Raw genomic sequence first — 15,732 nt, forward strand, 5'->3', positions numbered from 1 at the left:
TACCTGGCAGCTTGTTCTAACGCCGGCTGCTAACGTGTGGAAATAGGTTAGAGCCACCTAAAAGCGCTCACCGTGAGGAGGAAGCCCAGCTCCGCAGAGGTGGAAGGGGAGGGAGGTGGGTGCGGAGCGTGGCATGTGGCCTGGCGCGGGCTGGGCTGTGCGAGGGGAAGTAGAAGCCTCTGGAAAGGGGGAGATGGAGGCGCAGAACTGGAAGGCCAACAGGTGGGGAAGATGTGGTAATCCAACAGCGGGGGAGGCCAAAGGTGAAGTACAGCCAAGGAGACTGCAGCAGCAGCAAGGTCTGGGAATTTTGGGGACTTAAAACAACATGCTTTGATTTTTTTTTTTTTACTGCTTGGATATAATTTATATCAGACATCTTCAAAATAATATATAAATGACATCTCAGCTGTCATTTTTGGCTGAGGATTGTATTGTGTGCCTTCAAAACAAAACACCCCACGCCTTTGAATTAAAGCAGGCATAGTGTACTGCTTTCTTGTCTGTGCTGATTGTAAAGAGTGAAGTTTCACGTGCAGTTTTGTGGTTAAGAACTTTCTAGGCTGTAGAAAGAGAAATGCTGCAGGTGATTTGGTTGTAAAGGGAAGCAGATTTATTAATAGTAGCAGTAGTAATGGTAAAGGTCCAGACTTTATTATTATTAGCATTAATGTAATTAATGCTGCAGTGTTTCTCCAGAGCATTGTGGAAAACTCCTGGAACTTATTTAGAGTATGTTACATGTCTGGAAACTAGTCTCTAGGAAGGTAATATATTTCTAAATGCAGTATGTTTACTTAATGTTGTCAAATAAATAAAGCTAATACACAGGTTTTATGGGACATTTTCCTACTGTGGTTTGGGTTGTTGCTAAAATACTGCAAGGAGATAGTGGAACTATAATAATGTATCAGATAATACAGATAGAATGGATGTTAAATACACATTGAAATATGTTACTCTAGCTTTATACACTTGAAATGACTTTAAAAAAACCTCCTTACTGTTGATTTGATCATATTACCCTGGCTTATCCAAAACACTTAAGAAAACTAGGAAATGCTTTGAGTTAAACTTTGTGTTTATATTAAGTCTCAGTATTTCTAGTTGTTTTTTTGTTTAAAAAGGAGTACTTGTACTATTCACAGACAACATCACAAGCTGTATATAAGATGTGAACTGCTTCCTGGTACCAACTGCCCTCCTAGGAGGGGAAGCGTAGTGCCAAACAGTAAGGAAGCTTGCAGCTTCTGTTAGATTACGCTCTCGCTTGATGTGGTGCAGCACTTCCCCCTAAATAAATGAATAAATCCTTTACTGAGAATACAGTGTGACTTGTACTCAGCCCTGCCTTTTTCTTCCTTTTCTGGCCTTTCCTTTTTCTGCCTCTAGTAGTGATCGTGGTGGCAGCCTGTTCTTGCTGGAATCAGTTCTGTTGCAAGGCAACCTTGAATTGATTTCTAAACATGATGGTCTGAAAGATCTTGGGGCACCTCCAGATCTCCCCCCACCTAATGTAATTTTCCTGGAAAAGCAGCCCATCTGTTTTATGGTCACAAAGCCTTGCAGTTCTGTCTTTGCCCTCCAAGGACTTCCAGTTCTGTGGGAATGATCTCTTTGCTGACAAACGGTACGTGGTGTTTTCTTCCTTAGTGTCTCTGCACTGTTGTACATTATTTTTAGAAACTGGCATATTTCAAATGCTTATTAAAAGCAAGCTTTGTTGCTGTCACCTTTCACACCTAATCTCTTGTTTGGTCTGTGCTCCTTACAACCCAAACAGAAGGCAGCTTTTTCTGTGAGGCTGTCGAGTTGTCCAGGAGAGATTTGGCTAATCCTTTCCAGGAGAATTTCCTCAAATCTTTAAGTAGCAGTGTGTCCTAGCCACCCCCTTTAAAAGGAAAAAAAATGGGGTAAGGGGGGCAAACCACCCCCACACAGAGCTCCTGCCTCTGGGCTGTGGTAAGCAAGGCTGGCTTAGTTTAGCCTTGTCTGCTGTTCATTTGAGTTATGATGGTAAAAGGCAGAATCTTCAAAATGCTGGAATTCATCTAGCTGCAAAACTGAGCATTTCACAGGGGAAAGTGTTGGCTGCATCATCCCAATTGCTGCATGCATGTGAACATAATTTTATCATATCTCTATGTAATAGCGAGGGGTGGTGAGGTGATGTACTGGTTGCTGAATTGCAGTGCTTGGCCACACAGTTAGTTGTTCAGCTTTGCCACAGGGGGTAGATCTCCCAAATCTGCCTAAAGATGGGTCTGTCAGAGGCAAGTGCAGGTGACAGAACTGCACATGAAACAACAGCGTTAAGCTGACTGTGCTGCCAGCAGCTTAATTTCCATTATCCTTGGCTACTTTGTCTCCCAGTACTTTCACTTGTCTTGTTACAACTCCTTTTGCCTTTGGTGCTGGCTTGGACTGGGATATTGATTCAGGGTTAAAATAACATGGCAGAAGGACTTGGAGCCATCTTAAACCAGCTGCTGGTTGATGATGAGGCTGTGTAAACAGTTACCCTGGCACCGCAGAGGAGCCGGGATGCAGAAGGTGGAGGGATTGTGAAATGTAGAAAAGGTTTCCTCTGCTATTCAGTAGTTCTGACTTTAATAAACTATTGGACTATGAAGTAGGGTGGCCAAACTTTTGCTCAGAAACCTCATAAATATCATTTGAGGGGGAAAATTAGTGTTTGTGTCTCAGCCTTCCTGTCCTTGTCTCCTTGCTTTTTTTTGTGTTGTGATGAATTTCTGCACTTCTCTGCCTTAAAATTTTTCTTCCCTAATTCTTGCCTCGTGTGAGGACACATTGTGCTTGTTTTTACTGGTGTGCTTCCACTGTAAATACCATACTGAAACCTGGTGTTTGGAACACAGGACTTTGCTGTATTTAAGTCATTCAGCTGTCACTTCACGTGCTGCTGAAATAGAAACCGCTGATGCTCTTCCACTGAAATTGCTGAGGTGTAGTTCATAGTTAAGTGACTTATTTTTAATAAGACTCATTTCATCTGGCTATTAATTCTTCTAAAAAAAGTAAGTAGTAAACTAGATAGCCAGTAGCTATTCACATGTAGTTATACATTCTCAAATATGCAGTGTTGAGTGGCTTGATGAACCACTCGGATTAGTAACTGAGGAGATTATTAAACTGGTTTTGCAGGCTCTGTTTGACCTGACAGGGAAGTTAGTTTCTAAATAGTATGTTGGGGCAGTATGATAGCAAAGGACTGAAACATCCTTTGTACAGACCCTTTCACTGTCTGTCCCCTGGATGTGTGTGGTAGAGAGAATGGTGACAACTGTCTGCTGTGTGGGTCAAGTGTTTCCAGTGTCATGCCAATAATTAAGAACAATTTTCCCCTTTATGCTCAGTGGAAGGGGAATTCTAAATAAAAATAAATCCCTGAAGCTGCATGACTTCCTTGAAAGCCCTGAAATCCAAAGGTAGCAAGCACTCAGCCCTGCATTTTGAGTGCTGCCTCTATGGCAAGAGGCTGATTGTGTCTCTGAATCTCACTTCAATTTGCTTTAGTTTTTACTTTGTAAAAAGTCAAGTCCGTGTAGTGTGGCTGTTCCAGGTGTCTGTTTGCAGTGCTCTGCTATAGCTTCTGTAAATTCCAGGGGAAAATGCTTTGACCTTTCTACAATCAGGTGAACAGTGCTTAAATGTCAGCTATAAATTTTCTAGTGTAGAAGCTGGCTGTGGATGGACACACGGACAGGGAACAAGTGGTTTGTTAGCACTGGCAGTCTCAAGCTCCCTTCCTAGTTAATACTTTGATATTATACTGCAGTGGTTTTCCCTTTGGTTGAAGTGGTGTCCCCAAAAAAAAGTAGATGAAGTTTTAGTCATCTCCGACTTGGAACATTGTTATGGTGAAAATGAGGGTTGCACTGAAGTAGAATGGAGAAGTGGGAAGCTCTGGCCTATTAAGAAAGAGCTCCTTTGTTAAAGGCTTTTGGCAGTTGCGTGATCAGAAATACACCAACCTTCAGCAATATTGCACAGCTAAACCTAAACAAGGGAAGTGCAGGCCTCAGAAGTGGCTAATGATAGTGACTGCTTGGAAATTGGACGCTTCTTCAAGGGAGAAATCTGATCATAATAGAGTAGGTGGCTGTGTCTCTGAAGGTTAGACCATGTTTTGGATGACTAATTGAACACCTGTAGTTGTTAACAAGTTAAAACTCCACTGAAAAATTGGTTTATGCCTGATTTGTATAAAACCTGAGTTTCTTCTCTCTCCCCCTCCCCTTCCTATCTTCTATTTAGCAATAACCTAATTTACTAGGGCATAATCATGTTTATGTGGTGTCCCTAAGGATTGTGTGAAGTGAAGTTGAAATTCTCTCCTGTAGCAGGACATCTGTTATGGGTAGGAGTAGCTTTTTAAATATGGAAAATGGGTGCTTCACTTAAATTGCTCTTCTGAGAACATAGTGGGTTTTATTTTTTATAATTTGGTGAGTTTGTATATTGTTACAGGTTAACAGAATAAGGAGCTTGACATGACAATTGTTGGTTGCAGGAGGTGCTACGAGTCTGTACTCGAGGTGTGTGAATGGCAGCTTACGTTGAATTAGGGACTGATTAAATATGTAGGAGGTGTCCTAAACAACTTTCTGCAGGGATATAAACTTGTGGATACTATTTGATGATGATTGTAAGAGGGGCAAGGACATGAAACTAGACTAGCTTCTCTTTGTGCTTTTAGCTTTCTCTTTTTTGTGGGAGGGGGGAAAATAAAAAGGCTTGATTGGGACCTTGAACAGGTTGTACTTCTAGTTTGAAGTGAGGATCCCCAGGCCTTGAATTCACACAGCAGGTTAACTGAGAAAGGTAGATCTATGGGGTGGATGCCTGTGGCTGTGTGAGGAGCACAGATGTGCAGAGTGACACAGCTTCTTCCCCTGCTCGATGTGCCACTGGCAGGATTGTCTGGTTTCACTGGGATGCTTTGACAGAAGAATTTCTGGAGCAACCTGGCCTGCAATACAAGGCTTTGCTGCTTACCAAAGTCTGTTTGCTGCTGACAGATAATTCCAAAGGGTTGTAGTTCAGTGTCTTGGTTTTTGGCTGGGCCAGAGCTCATTTTCCTCTTAGTTCTGTGTTTTGGTTTCAGTGTGGGGTTTGTTAGAACTGTTGCTAATGTACTAATAATGTTAGCAATTGTCGCTGGAGAATGAAGGACTTTCCACCTTCCCCGTGGTTTGCTAGTCCGTGGGTGCAGAGGACTGGTGGGGCATAAAATGAGCAAACCCAAATTGGCACTTGGGAGATGCCAGTGGGATATTCCATATCATGTTCAGTGTGTTAATGAGGGTCAGCTGGAATGCTGGGTCTTTCATGCTCTGGCTCTCTCTCTCTTTCTCCTCCTGGTTTGTTGCTCCTCTGGGATCGTAATCTGGGAACGCACTGGGCTTGATCAGTGCAGTTGCACTGTGCATCACTCATTTGTGTATTCTATTATCACCATTATTGTTGTCATTATTATTTTAAGTTTTATTTCAATTATTAAATGGTTTTTATCTCAGCCTGCAGGTCTCCTTACCTTTACCCCTTCAATTTCCTCCTGTTTCCTGGGGGTGAGGGGAGAGTGAGTGAGTGGCTGTGTGATGTTGGACTGTTGGCCAAGTTAAACCACCACCTTGGGGTGGGATTGGGAAGTAGATAATTATTATGTAGGGAGTTGGTATTGGCATGAAAATTGCAGGGGGGTGATTTAATTCTTTTACCAAAACTTTATTGCTGGTTTACTGGTGGTGATATTACTTGCATGCTAAATCATTAATATCCTTGGCGTGGGAGGAGGTATGCAGAAACTCCTTCCTCTTAGAAAAAGAGGAGAGTATTGGCTTATCTTTTACCTTGCTGTATTTTTAAGATCAATTTCCTTGTATCACTTTCCAAATCATCAAGTCATTGTTCTATCTGCATAATATAATTTGAAAGCAGGGGAAAAAAATAAGGGAAAATTTAGCTCTGTTTAAAATGTATTTGGTGAGACCCTGTTGATGAGCTAAGACAAAATGCAGCCCTTCCCTTGGAGAGGTGTCCTTGTGCCATCTCATCTGTAGTTGCTTCAGTCACACAGGACACATCTAGGGCTCTAAATGTCACTTTTTGAAATCATGTTTCAGGCTCTTGGTTTTTGTACTGTTTTTATGCTGTTGGGCGTGAGTTTATTCAGAGGATGCTCTATCTGTGCAAGAAGAACTTGAACTTCCAAGGGTACTGATGGTTGCTTGATAGTTTTCATTCCTTGGTTTTGTATTGTGGTTCCCACATCAGTAATAAGAGCTACGAGCTGTTATGATTCTGTAACTCTTTTCACTTTTGGCTGTGCACTGTGCATTAAGCAAACAAGCTTTGCTCGTATATAACAACAGTTGAAAGTTGGGGTTTTTTGTCAGCTGTTCATGCTGTGAGTGGTGTCGTTTTGGCTCAGGGGTGTTTGGGTGCAGTTGCCTGGACTGTGAGGGGGGGGCTGAGTGTGCATTTAGACCATAATCCTCAAGGCCATCACTATTGTTAGAAAACTGGCTGCAATTGCATGTTGCTGTAGTGACAAACTGGACGTGACCTCAGCACAAGTCTTTAAAAATACAGTTTTGTTGTAGTTATAAAACATCCCCTCTGACATTAGAAGGAAGTTAAAGAATAATCTCAGAAGGGTAGATCTGGTATGCAGTGTAGTTTTGGAGTATTGGATAGTGCTCTTAAACCTTTAAGATTAGATTCTTTCAGTTGCCTAAACATGTTTTGGAAAGTTGAAAGTTTGTTTTCTAGTGTGAACTTATGTCCCTACAGGCACTATTAACTCTGCTGGAGTTCTGTTTGGAAGTCCACAGGGCTACAGCCCCAGGCAGGAGTAGAAGGCAAGGAGGGGATGTTTGGTTTTGTATTTGTTTTCAAAAAAGGTATTAGTCTCGGTTACAACTCTGGTTTTGGAAGAAAAATATGGAATGTGATTCAAAGGAGAAAAGGTGAGCAAGGCACAAGTTTTGTGTGGGGGTTTTTTGGGGAGATGAAACTACGAGCAGCATGCTAGGAGTGTTGCCTGTTGTATCAACCTAAAGGTGCAGTGATCTTGCAGTCTTTCTAGCAAGAAAGTAAAGTTGAAACTCATTTTACTTATGAGATTGTTTGAGCTGCAGCTTGACAAGGTCTACCACGCTTTTAGGTGTGACAATGTGTTGGCCACCTTATAAATTAGTTGTAGTGTGATACTTTAATTCTGTAGAGCCTCTCTTAACAGAGAGTCGTCTTCTTTGGTTGTCTTGTTAAATTAGAGCTTGAAAGAGAGGAATGAAGTGAGCTGTCTGTTAAATAGTAAGAAATTTTCTCCTGAGTGCCTCAGTAGCCTCAACTTACAGACATCTGCTAGTAGTATCAGTGACTTTTGGCAGTAATTCCAGAGTAAAACCCGGAGAAGAGGACTGATGAATGAAAATGCCAATATCTCCCAGTTGAAAGGACAGAAAATATTGACCAGGAGATAGAGGATTGATTACTCTCTGCTTGAAAGACCTAATTGTATTTCAGTTCCTGATCTGAAGGGAACTTTCAGTTTCTGCATGTTGCATTTCAAGTCCTTTATAAACAAGAAATAAGTTTGCTGTTTGGACTTTTGCAGTTGCATAGGCAGGGGTGTTATGTACATGTGTCTGCTCTTCTGCTCGTGAACCGTGGCAGCAAAATTACGATGCTTCTGCAGTGTGATCTGCAGGACTTGCACACATGGTCCTCCACTCAGTTCATGTCTGTTGTGTATTAAATACTTTAGCTTTGTGTTGTGTTCCTCTCCAGCTTTTAGAGCTGCCTTAAGGAGCCAAATGCAGTAAGTAACAGAACTGAAAAGATAATTTTGCCCTTTTCTTTCAGTGGTATGACTAAGCACTTTACCTTTTGTCTTGAATGCTTGTTTTTTCTACTGAGAAGCAATGCTTCACTCTGCATGCAGTACTGACTTGACCTCTTTACCTTGTCTTCTTCAGACCATGGAGCTGAAATGGCTACTGTGTGTGACCCTGCTGGCTCTGGGGACTCTTGCTGTCCAGGCACATGATATGGATGATGAAAATGATGGTGATGATGTAGTTGATATTGAGGATGACTTGGATAATGGCATTGAGGAGGCAGAAGAGTCAAAGCCTGAAACAAGCACTCCTCCTCCAACTCCAAAGGTTTGGCATGGAACTTATTTTAAAAATTGAATTACCACTGGTGTTGTGGTTAATGTGTCTGATCAGAGTTGTCTTTACTTTGCTAACATTTAATATGTTGTCATGTTATTGGGGAGTAGGGCTTGGAATTAAGCCTAGCTGCTTCATTCCTGTTCTCAAGTCCCCCTGAAGTGTTCTTCCTGAAAACTTGGATCCACCATTAAAATATGTGATTATCAAGAGTTAATGTGAATGTTTCCAGCTATATATACTTTAGTTTTAGTTGCAGACAAGAGCACAATGGCTTGGCACAAGCAGCAATATTTACATAACTTCCATGTTTTTGCTGCAAGAGTGTTCCAGGTAAGCTGTACTTGAGTGCAGAGAGGGAAAGTGAGCTGTATATGCCTGAATTTCTTCAGAGTAGAGAATGTGCTTTGAACAGTGCATAATGCTTCTCTTCTCCCATAGGTTACCTACCGGCCCCCAGTCCCAACTGGTGAGGTGTATTTTGCAGAATCATTTGATAAAGGGACTCTGGATGGGTGAGTATGATCTGAAGGGTGGTTCAGCATAGCAAATAATTAAAAATTTTGGTGAAAGGCGATGAAACCTTCTCTAGAGCCTGTGTTACTAAAAATAGAATCAAAAGACAGGGGTTGGTGAGGATTACAGCAGGGACTATATGAGGCTGGCTGTTAAAGGGCTGAGCTAAACTAGTATTTCCTTAAGTTCTTGTATTAAGGGGGAGGTGAGTCAGACGTGTAATGTTTTAATCCTCATCTGACTTTTTGCTTTCTTTAGGCAGTATGAGGATGATGAGGTACTACTTTGGGGTTTTTTTTTCACAAGAGCAAAACACTAAGACCATGATCCTACTTTGGGGGTGGGATGAGAAGTGGCAAATGCAGAAAACTTCAGGCATGGGGGTAAAACTCTTCAGGGTATCAAGACACTGGGGTGTAGTCGTAGGACAGCAAGTGTTATCTTAAGGGCAGGATTTTTAATGGGGGGGTAAAAAAGTCTAGTTTTCTGATTGTTGGATGTCTTTCTTTTAGATGGATCCTTTCCAGAGCCAAAAAAGATGATACAGATGATGAGATTGCCAAATACGATGGTGAGTCCAACCCAGGTTTTGGATGGTAGATGGTTCTGATGTATTTTGTCATATCTGAAGAAGAGGTGCAAGTTTCAGTCTTCTGTTTCCCAGTTAAAATTCTATTCACTGAAGAAAATGGCAGGAGTTTAGACAAAATATCCACTTGGAGATGTTAAAGTGATTTTTAGTGAAGACGTTATGCTAATAACTTGATAAGATACCCTATAGGGTGTTATTGCAGAATGATGACTATATTACCCAAAATTGGGCTAAACAAAGAATGTCTTAAACAAGTTTTGATAATGTTTGGTTAATTTCCCCCCAGGTAAATGGGAAGTCCAAGACATGAAGGACACTAAGCTTCCAGGAGACAAAGGGCTTGTGTTGGTAACCCGAGCCAAGCATCATGCAATTTCATCCAAGCTCTCAAAGCCTTTTGTATTTGATACCAAACCCCTTATTATACAGTAAGTAAAGGATAAGTTAGTGTTCTGTCATTTCCAGGGTGGCCTGACAGCAGGCTGAGGTTAATTCCATAACTGAGCTTTTGTTGACTGGGAGTCTAGATGACACAAGATGCTGTAACCTATTATCATACTGTTTAAGTAAGGGTAAAAAGGCAACCCAGATTCCCAAAGTGGAAAGCTAGGAACAGCATGGGTCCTTCTGAAGTCTGAAAAGGAGAGAAGTCTGTGAGAACTAGACTTGGTAACCTTTCTTGGGACTTCAATTCACTTGATTTAATTGTCATAACAAGGTCAGGCAACTGACTTTTGTAGTGCTAATTGTGAAAATCCTTGTCCTTTTGGACAAAACCTGGTCTGTTGCAGTTCCTTATGCAGTGAACTGCCCCATGTGTCCAAAGTGGAGTGGGCAGAGTGGTAAAGATGCTCTCGTTTCCTCCTTCCCTTGTCTTAGTTCATCTGTCATGGAAAATGAACGGCTTGCCTAGCTCTGTTTGGCCATGACTGATGTAGAAGAATCTACTTCCATGTAGAGGGGGGGAAAAAAAATCATTCAGTGTAAACAGTTGAATTGTGGATTACTACCTACTTTATCAGTTTTAAACAAAGAGTAAGCTTATTCATATTTGCATAAGATAATAATTGGTCACTTTGCTTTGCATGACTGTTTAGTTTTGGCTCAAAATACATGGCTAAAAATAAATCCCAATGGTCATCTGCTCCAGCTGCTGGCATTGAGAGAGGATCAAGCATACTTAGCCTATTCCTGACAGAGATATTTTGCCCTTTTCAGCCTCCTTGGCATCCCTAAATATATTGTTTTATGCTTAGAACCCTAGAGGAGCTTCTCCTAGGTTCCAGTTCTCATTGTGTTGGTAGTCTTGCAAATTGAGTTGTCTGTCTGCCATAGTAGTTGGTGGGGAAAATAATTGGCTTGTCTTAATCTCTGTTGCAGTCTCATACATATTGTAAAGCTTTTTCTTCCTTCTATCTACTTCTAGATCATAATCTTCAAGAGCAGCACTCAATTCCTTTAATCTTTTCTGTAAGGTTAAGTCTTCTAAATCCTCAATTTTTTATGTTTCTCAGGCCCTGTGAATATTTGCTTAGTCCTTAGAGCGTGGCATATATTTTTAATATTCACTGGGCATGTGACTTAAAGCAAACAACAACAAAACAGTCTTACTCTTAATTTGTACTGGAGAATTGTAGTTGTGTATTACAGAAGTAATTTTTCCTCATGTATAACATGTTCTCCTGTTCTGTGTCCAAAACTAAAATTAGGTATGAAGTAAATTTCCAAAATGGAATAGAGTGTGGTGGTGCCTATGTGAAATTGCTTTCAAAAACCCCTGAACTGAACCTGGTGAGTAATGCTGCTACTGTGAGTTTTAACTGTGAAAAAAATCTTTTTCATTTTGCTCCTTCCTGAAGGAATCCCTTTAGTAAAGGTGGTGGGGCATACTTAGGGCCTGATCTCTGAAGTACTTTGCACTCAGCAGTTTCCCCCTGTTTTCAGTTGGAGAGGATAAATACTGAAATCTCCCGGCCTCTTGAGTGAAAACTGTATTTTCTTAGTAGCTGAGCAGTTCTAGACCTTTGCTGAAGTCTGCAATACTTCAGATTTCCTTAGGCTCTAGGACTGAAGAGCAGGTATCTTATGAGTAGCCAATCTATGAGGAGAAACCTGCTCAGGAGGCTGTTGCCCAGAAGAAGGCTTCCATGTTTCATCTAAAACAGGCTAATGGAAATAACTAAAAATATACATTGTATTTATTGCCTTGTCTTTGATATGTGAACCCACTTGTGAGTTCCTGGGTATATTTTAAAAATTAAAACTACTGAGAGGTTGGACTAGATAATACAACCTTTACGTGTTCAGCTGCACGTGCTGAACCCTTTACTTCATAAATCACCCTTGAATGCATTGTCTTAAAACTGTGGTCAGTGGAAGAGCCTGTGCTACAGCTCACAAGGATTAAGAATAATTTTCTCTCCTCTCAATCATATACCTACGTAAAGTGCTTTAGTCTATTCAGACAAAGCTTAACTGCTGGGTCACCTTGCATGGGCTTGTGTAGTCCTGTGGGTTTTCTTTAGCCATCTTCCTAGGCTTTATAGGAAGTATCTTTTATGACTTGTTACCCATCCTTCTCCTTCCCCTCTGTGGTCTCATTGGAGTTGTGTTATTAATAGAGATTCCAAGTTATGAAAAAAAGACACACAAAAATCTACTTGGCTGTCTAAACAGTTTCATATGTCATTGAATTTTACAATAACATCAGCAAGAACAAATAGACTTGCTTACAGTGTTCAGAGGTGAGATTATCATATCCTGTTAGCTCTCAGATTGAGACAGCACACCAGTTTATAAGTGTGTAAACTAAATACAACTTGGCCTCACTTTTAATGCTGCTTATCACTTTGTGTGAAAGAAACTCACTGGACTAGCCAGTCATTTGTTATTACCAGTAACTGATATTTGTATATTGATTGCTTTTAAATCCTTTATTGTAATGTAGAGATATACTTAAATGTTGTGGTTGTCACTTACACTTATCTTTTTGATAACAGTTGAATAGCTGATGGTTTTTCATCTGGAAAGTAGAGACCAAAGGTGCAAAATCAAGTAGCTGGGATAATCCTGGTGTTTTCTGTAGAGGCTTGTAGTCATGATAGAAGCTTTTGTGTGGGTACTTCATTGGCTTGATATTGAAGTTGCAGAATAATTTCTAATTAATTTGGAGTTCTTATGCCCGGCAGTGACCTAAGTTATATTTCAAAATAATGCAGTGAAGTTTTGTGTTGCTTTTAAAGGACCAGTTCCATGACAAAACTCCATATACAATCATGTTTGGCCCTGACAAATGTGGAGAGGACTATAAATTGCACTTCATCTTCCGGCACAAAAATCCAAAGACTGGCAAATATGAGGAGAAGCATGCAAAGCGTCCAGATGCAGACCTGAAGACTTACTTTACTGATAAGAAGACCCATCTTTATACTCTGGGTATGGTGACTATTAACTATGCATGTTAATAACTACTACTATGTTTCCTGAATCACGAGCCCATAAAATGAGTCAGATGAACAACTGAATATTTGTGTCAACTCACCATACAACTAAAAACCACTTGAAAGCTCTGAATGCAAAAGCTGATCTTACTATACAAAGACTTACTTCTTTCTTGCAAGAAGTCTTGATTCATGTAAGAAAGGTCATGAGACCTTGAACTTAATAGTTACAGGAGAACTGAATTTCAGAGCAGTCATGAGTAACTTGATATGCTAAGTATATCCAAAATAATTATCAACATTTATAAACTGTTTGAATGCTGCCCCCTGGTAATTTGGGGTATACTAGGCTTTAGATTTAGAGGGTTAGTCTTTTTTTATCGCTGCTTTCATAGTAGCACACAAACTCAGTGCTTCTTGAAGTACAGTGTCTGGTCTGGTGTATTAGCTGTGACTTAAATCTTTCAGGGAGTACTTGGGGATATCTCGTAGCTTTTCCTATTACAGAAGCAGCAATGAATAAAGGAGCAAGGTTAAAATCCTGTGAGTCAGTAGCAGGGAGTCTTACATGTACTCTTACTACTAAAGCAATACTTACTGTGGAACATCAACTTGCTGTGGTGACTGGTAAACCACTCTACAAGTGTGATTTACTCTTCTTTGTGCTTTTAGCATATTTAAAGCAGGACTCCTGCAATGAGTCTTCTTTCTCAGAAGGTGAGATGTGATACATCATCACTAGTTATACTTTGGCACGAGGAGAAAGGTTCTTAACAAACCTTTAAAACGCTTGCTAGGTAGGTGGTAGTTGGGATTGCTGAAATTTTAGTGGTACAGTGGGGGCGAGTTGATGCTTTATGATGCACGCTTTGTATCGCATGTGTAATGGCTGCATCATCAACTTTTTTCTTGCAGTCTTGAATCCTGATAATAGTTTTGAAATACTGGTTGATCAAACGGTTGTCAACAGTGGGAATTTGCTAAATGATATGACACCTCCTGTGAATCCACCCCGAGAGATTGAGGACCCGAATGACCAGAAGCCTGAGGACTGGGATGAGAGACCAAAAATCCCAGACCCAGATGCTGTTAAACCAGATGACTGGTAAGCTTTTGGAGAGATGGAATTGAAGGAGGCCTTAGCCTTAATTTGGTCCTGATCAAAAAGTCTTTCTCAGGTGACTTCTAGAAGGTTTTGAGTCTCACCCTTGTGATCAAAACACAGTCAGTTTGGGCATCTGAGTAGCAGTTTGGTAGATAAAGGCAGACAGGATACAAGTCATCTGAGAATTGCTGTTTAGTGCTTCTTTTACTATGCTGGCCACAGATGAAGGTTTTACTAAAACAGCTATGCTAGCTGATGCTTTCATCGAGGTGTTTGTAGTTGTTTGTGTAATGCATAGTTACAGGTGACTGAAATACCTGACATCCTAAATCAGAAACTGATATTAGGTTCCTGTCCTTGAACCTATGCTTTGTGAACCAGAGAATCCATTTTGAACTCAAATGTGTGTTCACAGTGATAAGAGATGTGGGATTTGCTGTAATGTGCCCTTTCTAGGTTGGTTTTAAATGTAGTATTTGGTAATTTCTAGGTTGGTAATACATGTAGTATTACCTTACAGTTGGTGCCATGACTGTGCCATGAGGCACATGTCTGGGTAGCAGATTGCAAGGCAATTCTGTTCTAAAATCATGGTGTTACACTTAACTTGTCAGAAGTGTGTCTAGATCAGTGGACTTGTTCAAAGTCTGTGGATTCATGCCTTAGGGTTGAGAACTTTTCTGTGCTATGTGTGTTACTATGTAATATTCTGTTCTCAAGGGATGAGGATGCTCCTGCAAAGATAGCAGATGAAAATGCTGTGAAACCAGAGGGCTGGCTGGATGATGAGCCAGAATACGTAGCAGACCCTGATGCGGAGAAGCCTGAAGATTGGTATGTTTACTGCCTGTTGCAAATGACAGCAATTATTTCATGGCTCTGGTACTGGGTTTTACAAGTATAAGAATACATAGTTCATTGTTGTTTGCTAACAAAGTTGTCAATTCTGGGTAGCCTGCTTGAAAAGGAGAAAGCAGGGTTGGTCTGAGAAGTCTTGTCTTCTTGGATTCACCTGCACCCTTTTCAACTCTTCTGTGACTGTAAGCTGAATAGGGCAGGGATGGTCATCTTGCAGCTGTACCATACTTGGAAGGGGTGGTGGGGGGGGCTGTGCTCAGGGACTGGCTTTTGTTGAGCTTCTGAGCTTCCAAGCTACTTTTTGAAATCCTCATTCCTTCTGCAGTATCTTTACCTACAGCCCTATGCTATACAAAGTTTTTAGTATCTATATTTTATGGTGGGAATTTTAATTTTCCCAGAAATCAGACATTGTCTAGGTCTTAGTCTGTATAAAGACAAGAGGTGGACTTCAAAGCTGAATTTCCTTTTTCAGGGATGAAGATATGGATGGTGAATGGGAGGCACCTCAGATTGCAAATCCTAAATGTGAGGCAGCCCCTGGCTGCGGTACCTGGCAGCGACCAATGATTGACAATCCAAACTACAAAGGCAAATGGAAACCTCCTATGATTGATAACGTGAACTATCAGGTTGGTATTTTCATTACTTAAACTGCCAGGCAATACAGCCTAATTTCTATTAGAAAAAGCAGAATTATTTAGATTCAGCAGGTGTAATTAAGAATTAATTAAGAATACCAATACTGTCACGATTGTAGTGTATTTCAAGTGGACAGATTCAAAGTGCTTTCTTACTTGACCTCACTTCTTTGTACCACAAATAAAAATTGATTCCCAGAACCTGACAAGTTGCACCCACGGGCACTGTAATTAAGTGCAATGGATTGGTCTTTCTTTCAGTTCAAATTGGGCTGCAAACTAAAAATTGTATTATAACAGATGAGGCTGAATGTCTTTTGTCTTCCTTAGGGTATATGGAAACCTAGAAAGATCCCAAACCCAGATTTCTTTGAGGACT

The 15,732-nt window shown here is 40.7% G+C and overlaps 1 protein-coding gene across 1 annotated transcript; it reads left to right on the forward strand.

The window, feature by feature from the left end:
- Window positions 1-8,003: 8,003 nt before the first annotated feature.
- LOC104517613 (calnexin) lies at window positions 8,004-15,728 on the forward strand (the record flags this gene model as incomplete). Its single annotated transcript, XM_010176460.2, has 10 exons — window positions 8,004-8,192; window positions 8,643-8,716; window positions 9,230-9,288; window positions 9,596-9,737; window positions 11,019-11,100; window positions 12,552-12,744; window positions 13,665-13,854; window positions 14,575-14,688; window positions 15,188-15,344; window positions 15,684-15,728. Coding segments are annotated over exons 1-10 (1,242 nt in total), but the record flags the coding sequence as incomplete, so codon positions are not given.
- Window positions 15,729-15,732: the final 4 nt, after the last annotated feature.

Source organism: Antrostomus carolinensis, unplaced genomic scaffold (genome assembly GCF_000700745.2).
Source record: "Antrostomus carolinensis isolate BGI_N321 unplaced genomic scaffold, ASM70074v2 Scaffold44309, whole genome shotgun sequence".
Taxonomy (NCBI): domain Eukaryota; kingdom Metazoa; phylum Chordata; class Aves; order Caprimulgiformes; family Caprimulgidae; genus Antrostomus; species Antrostomus carolinensis.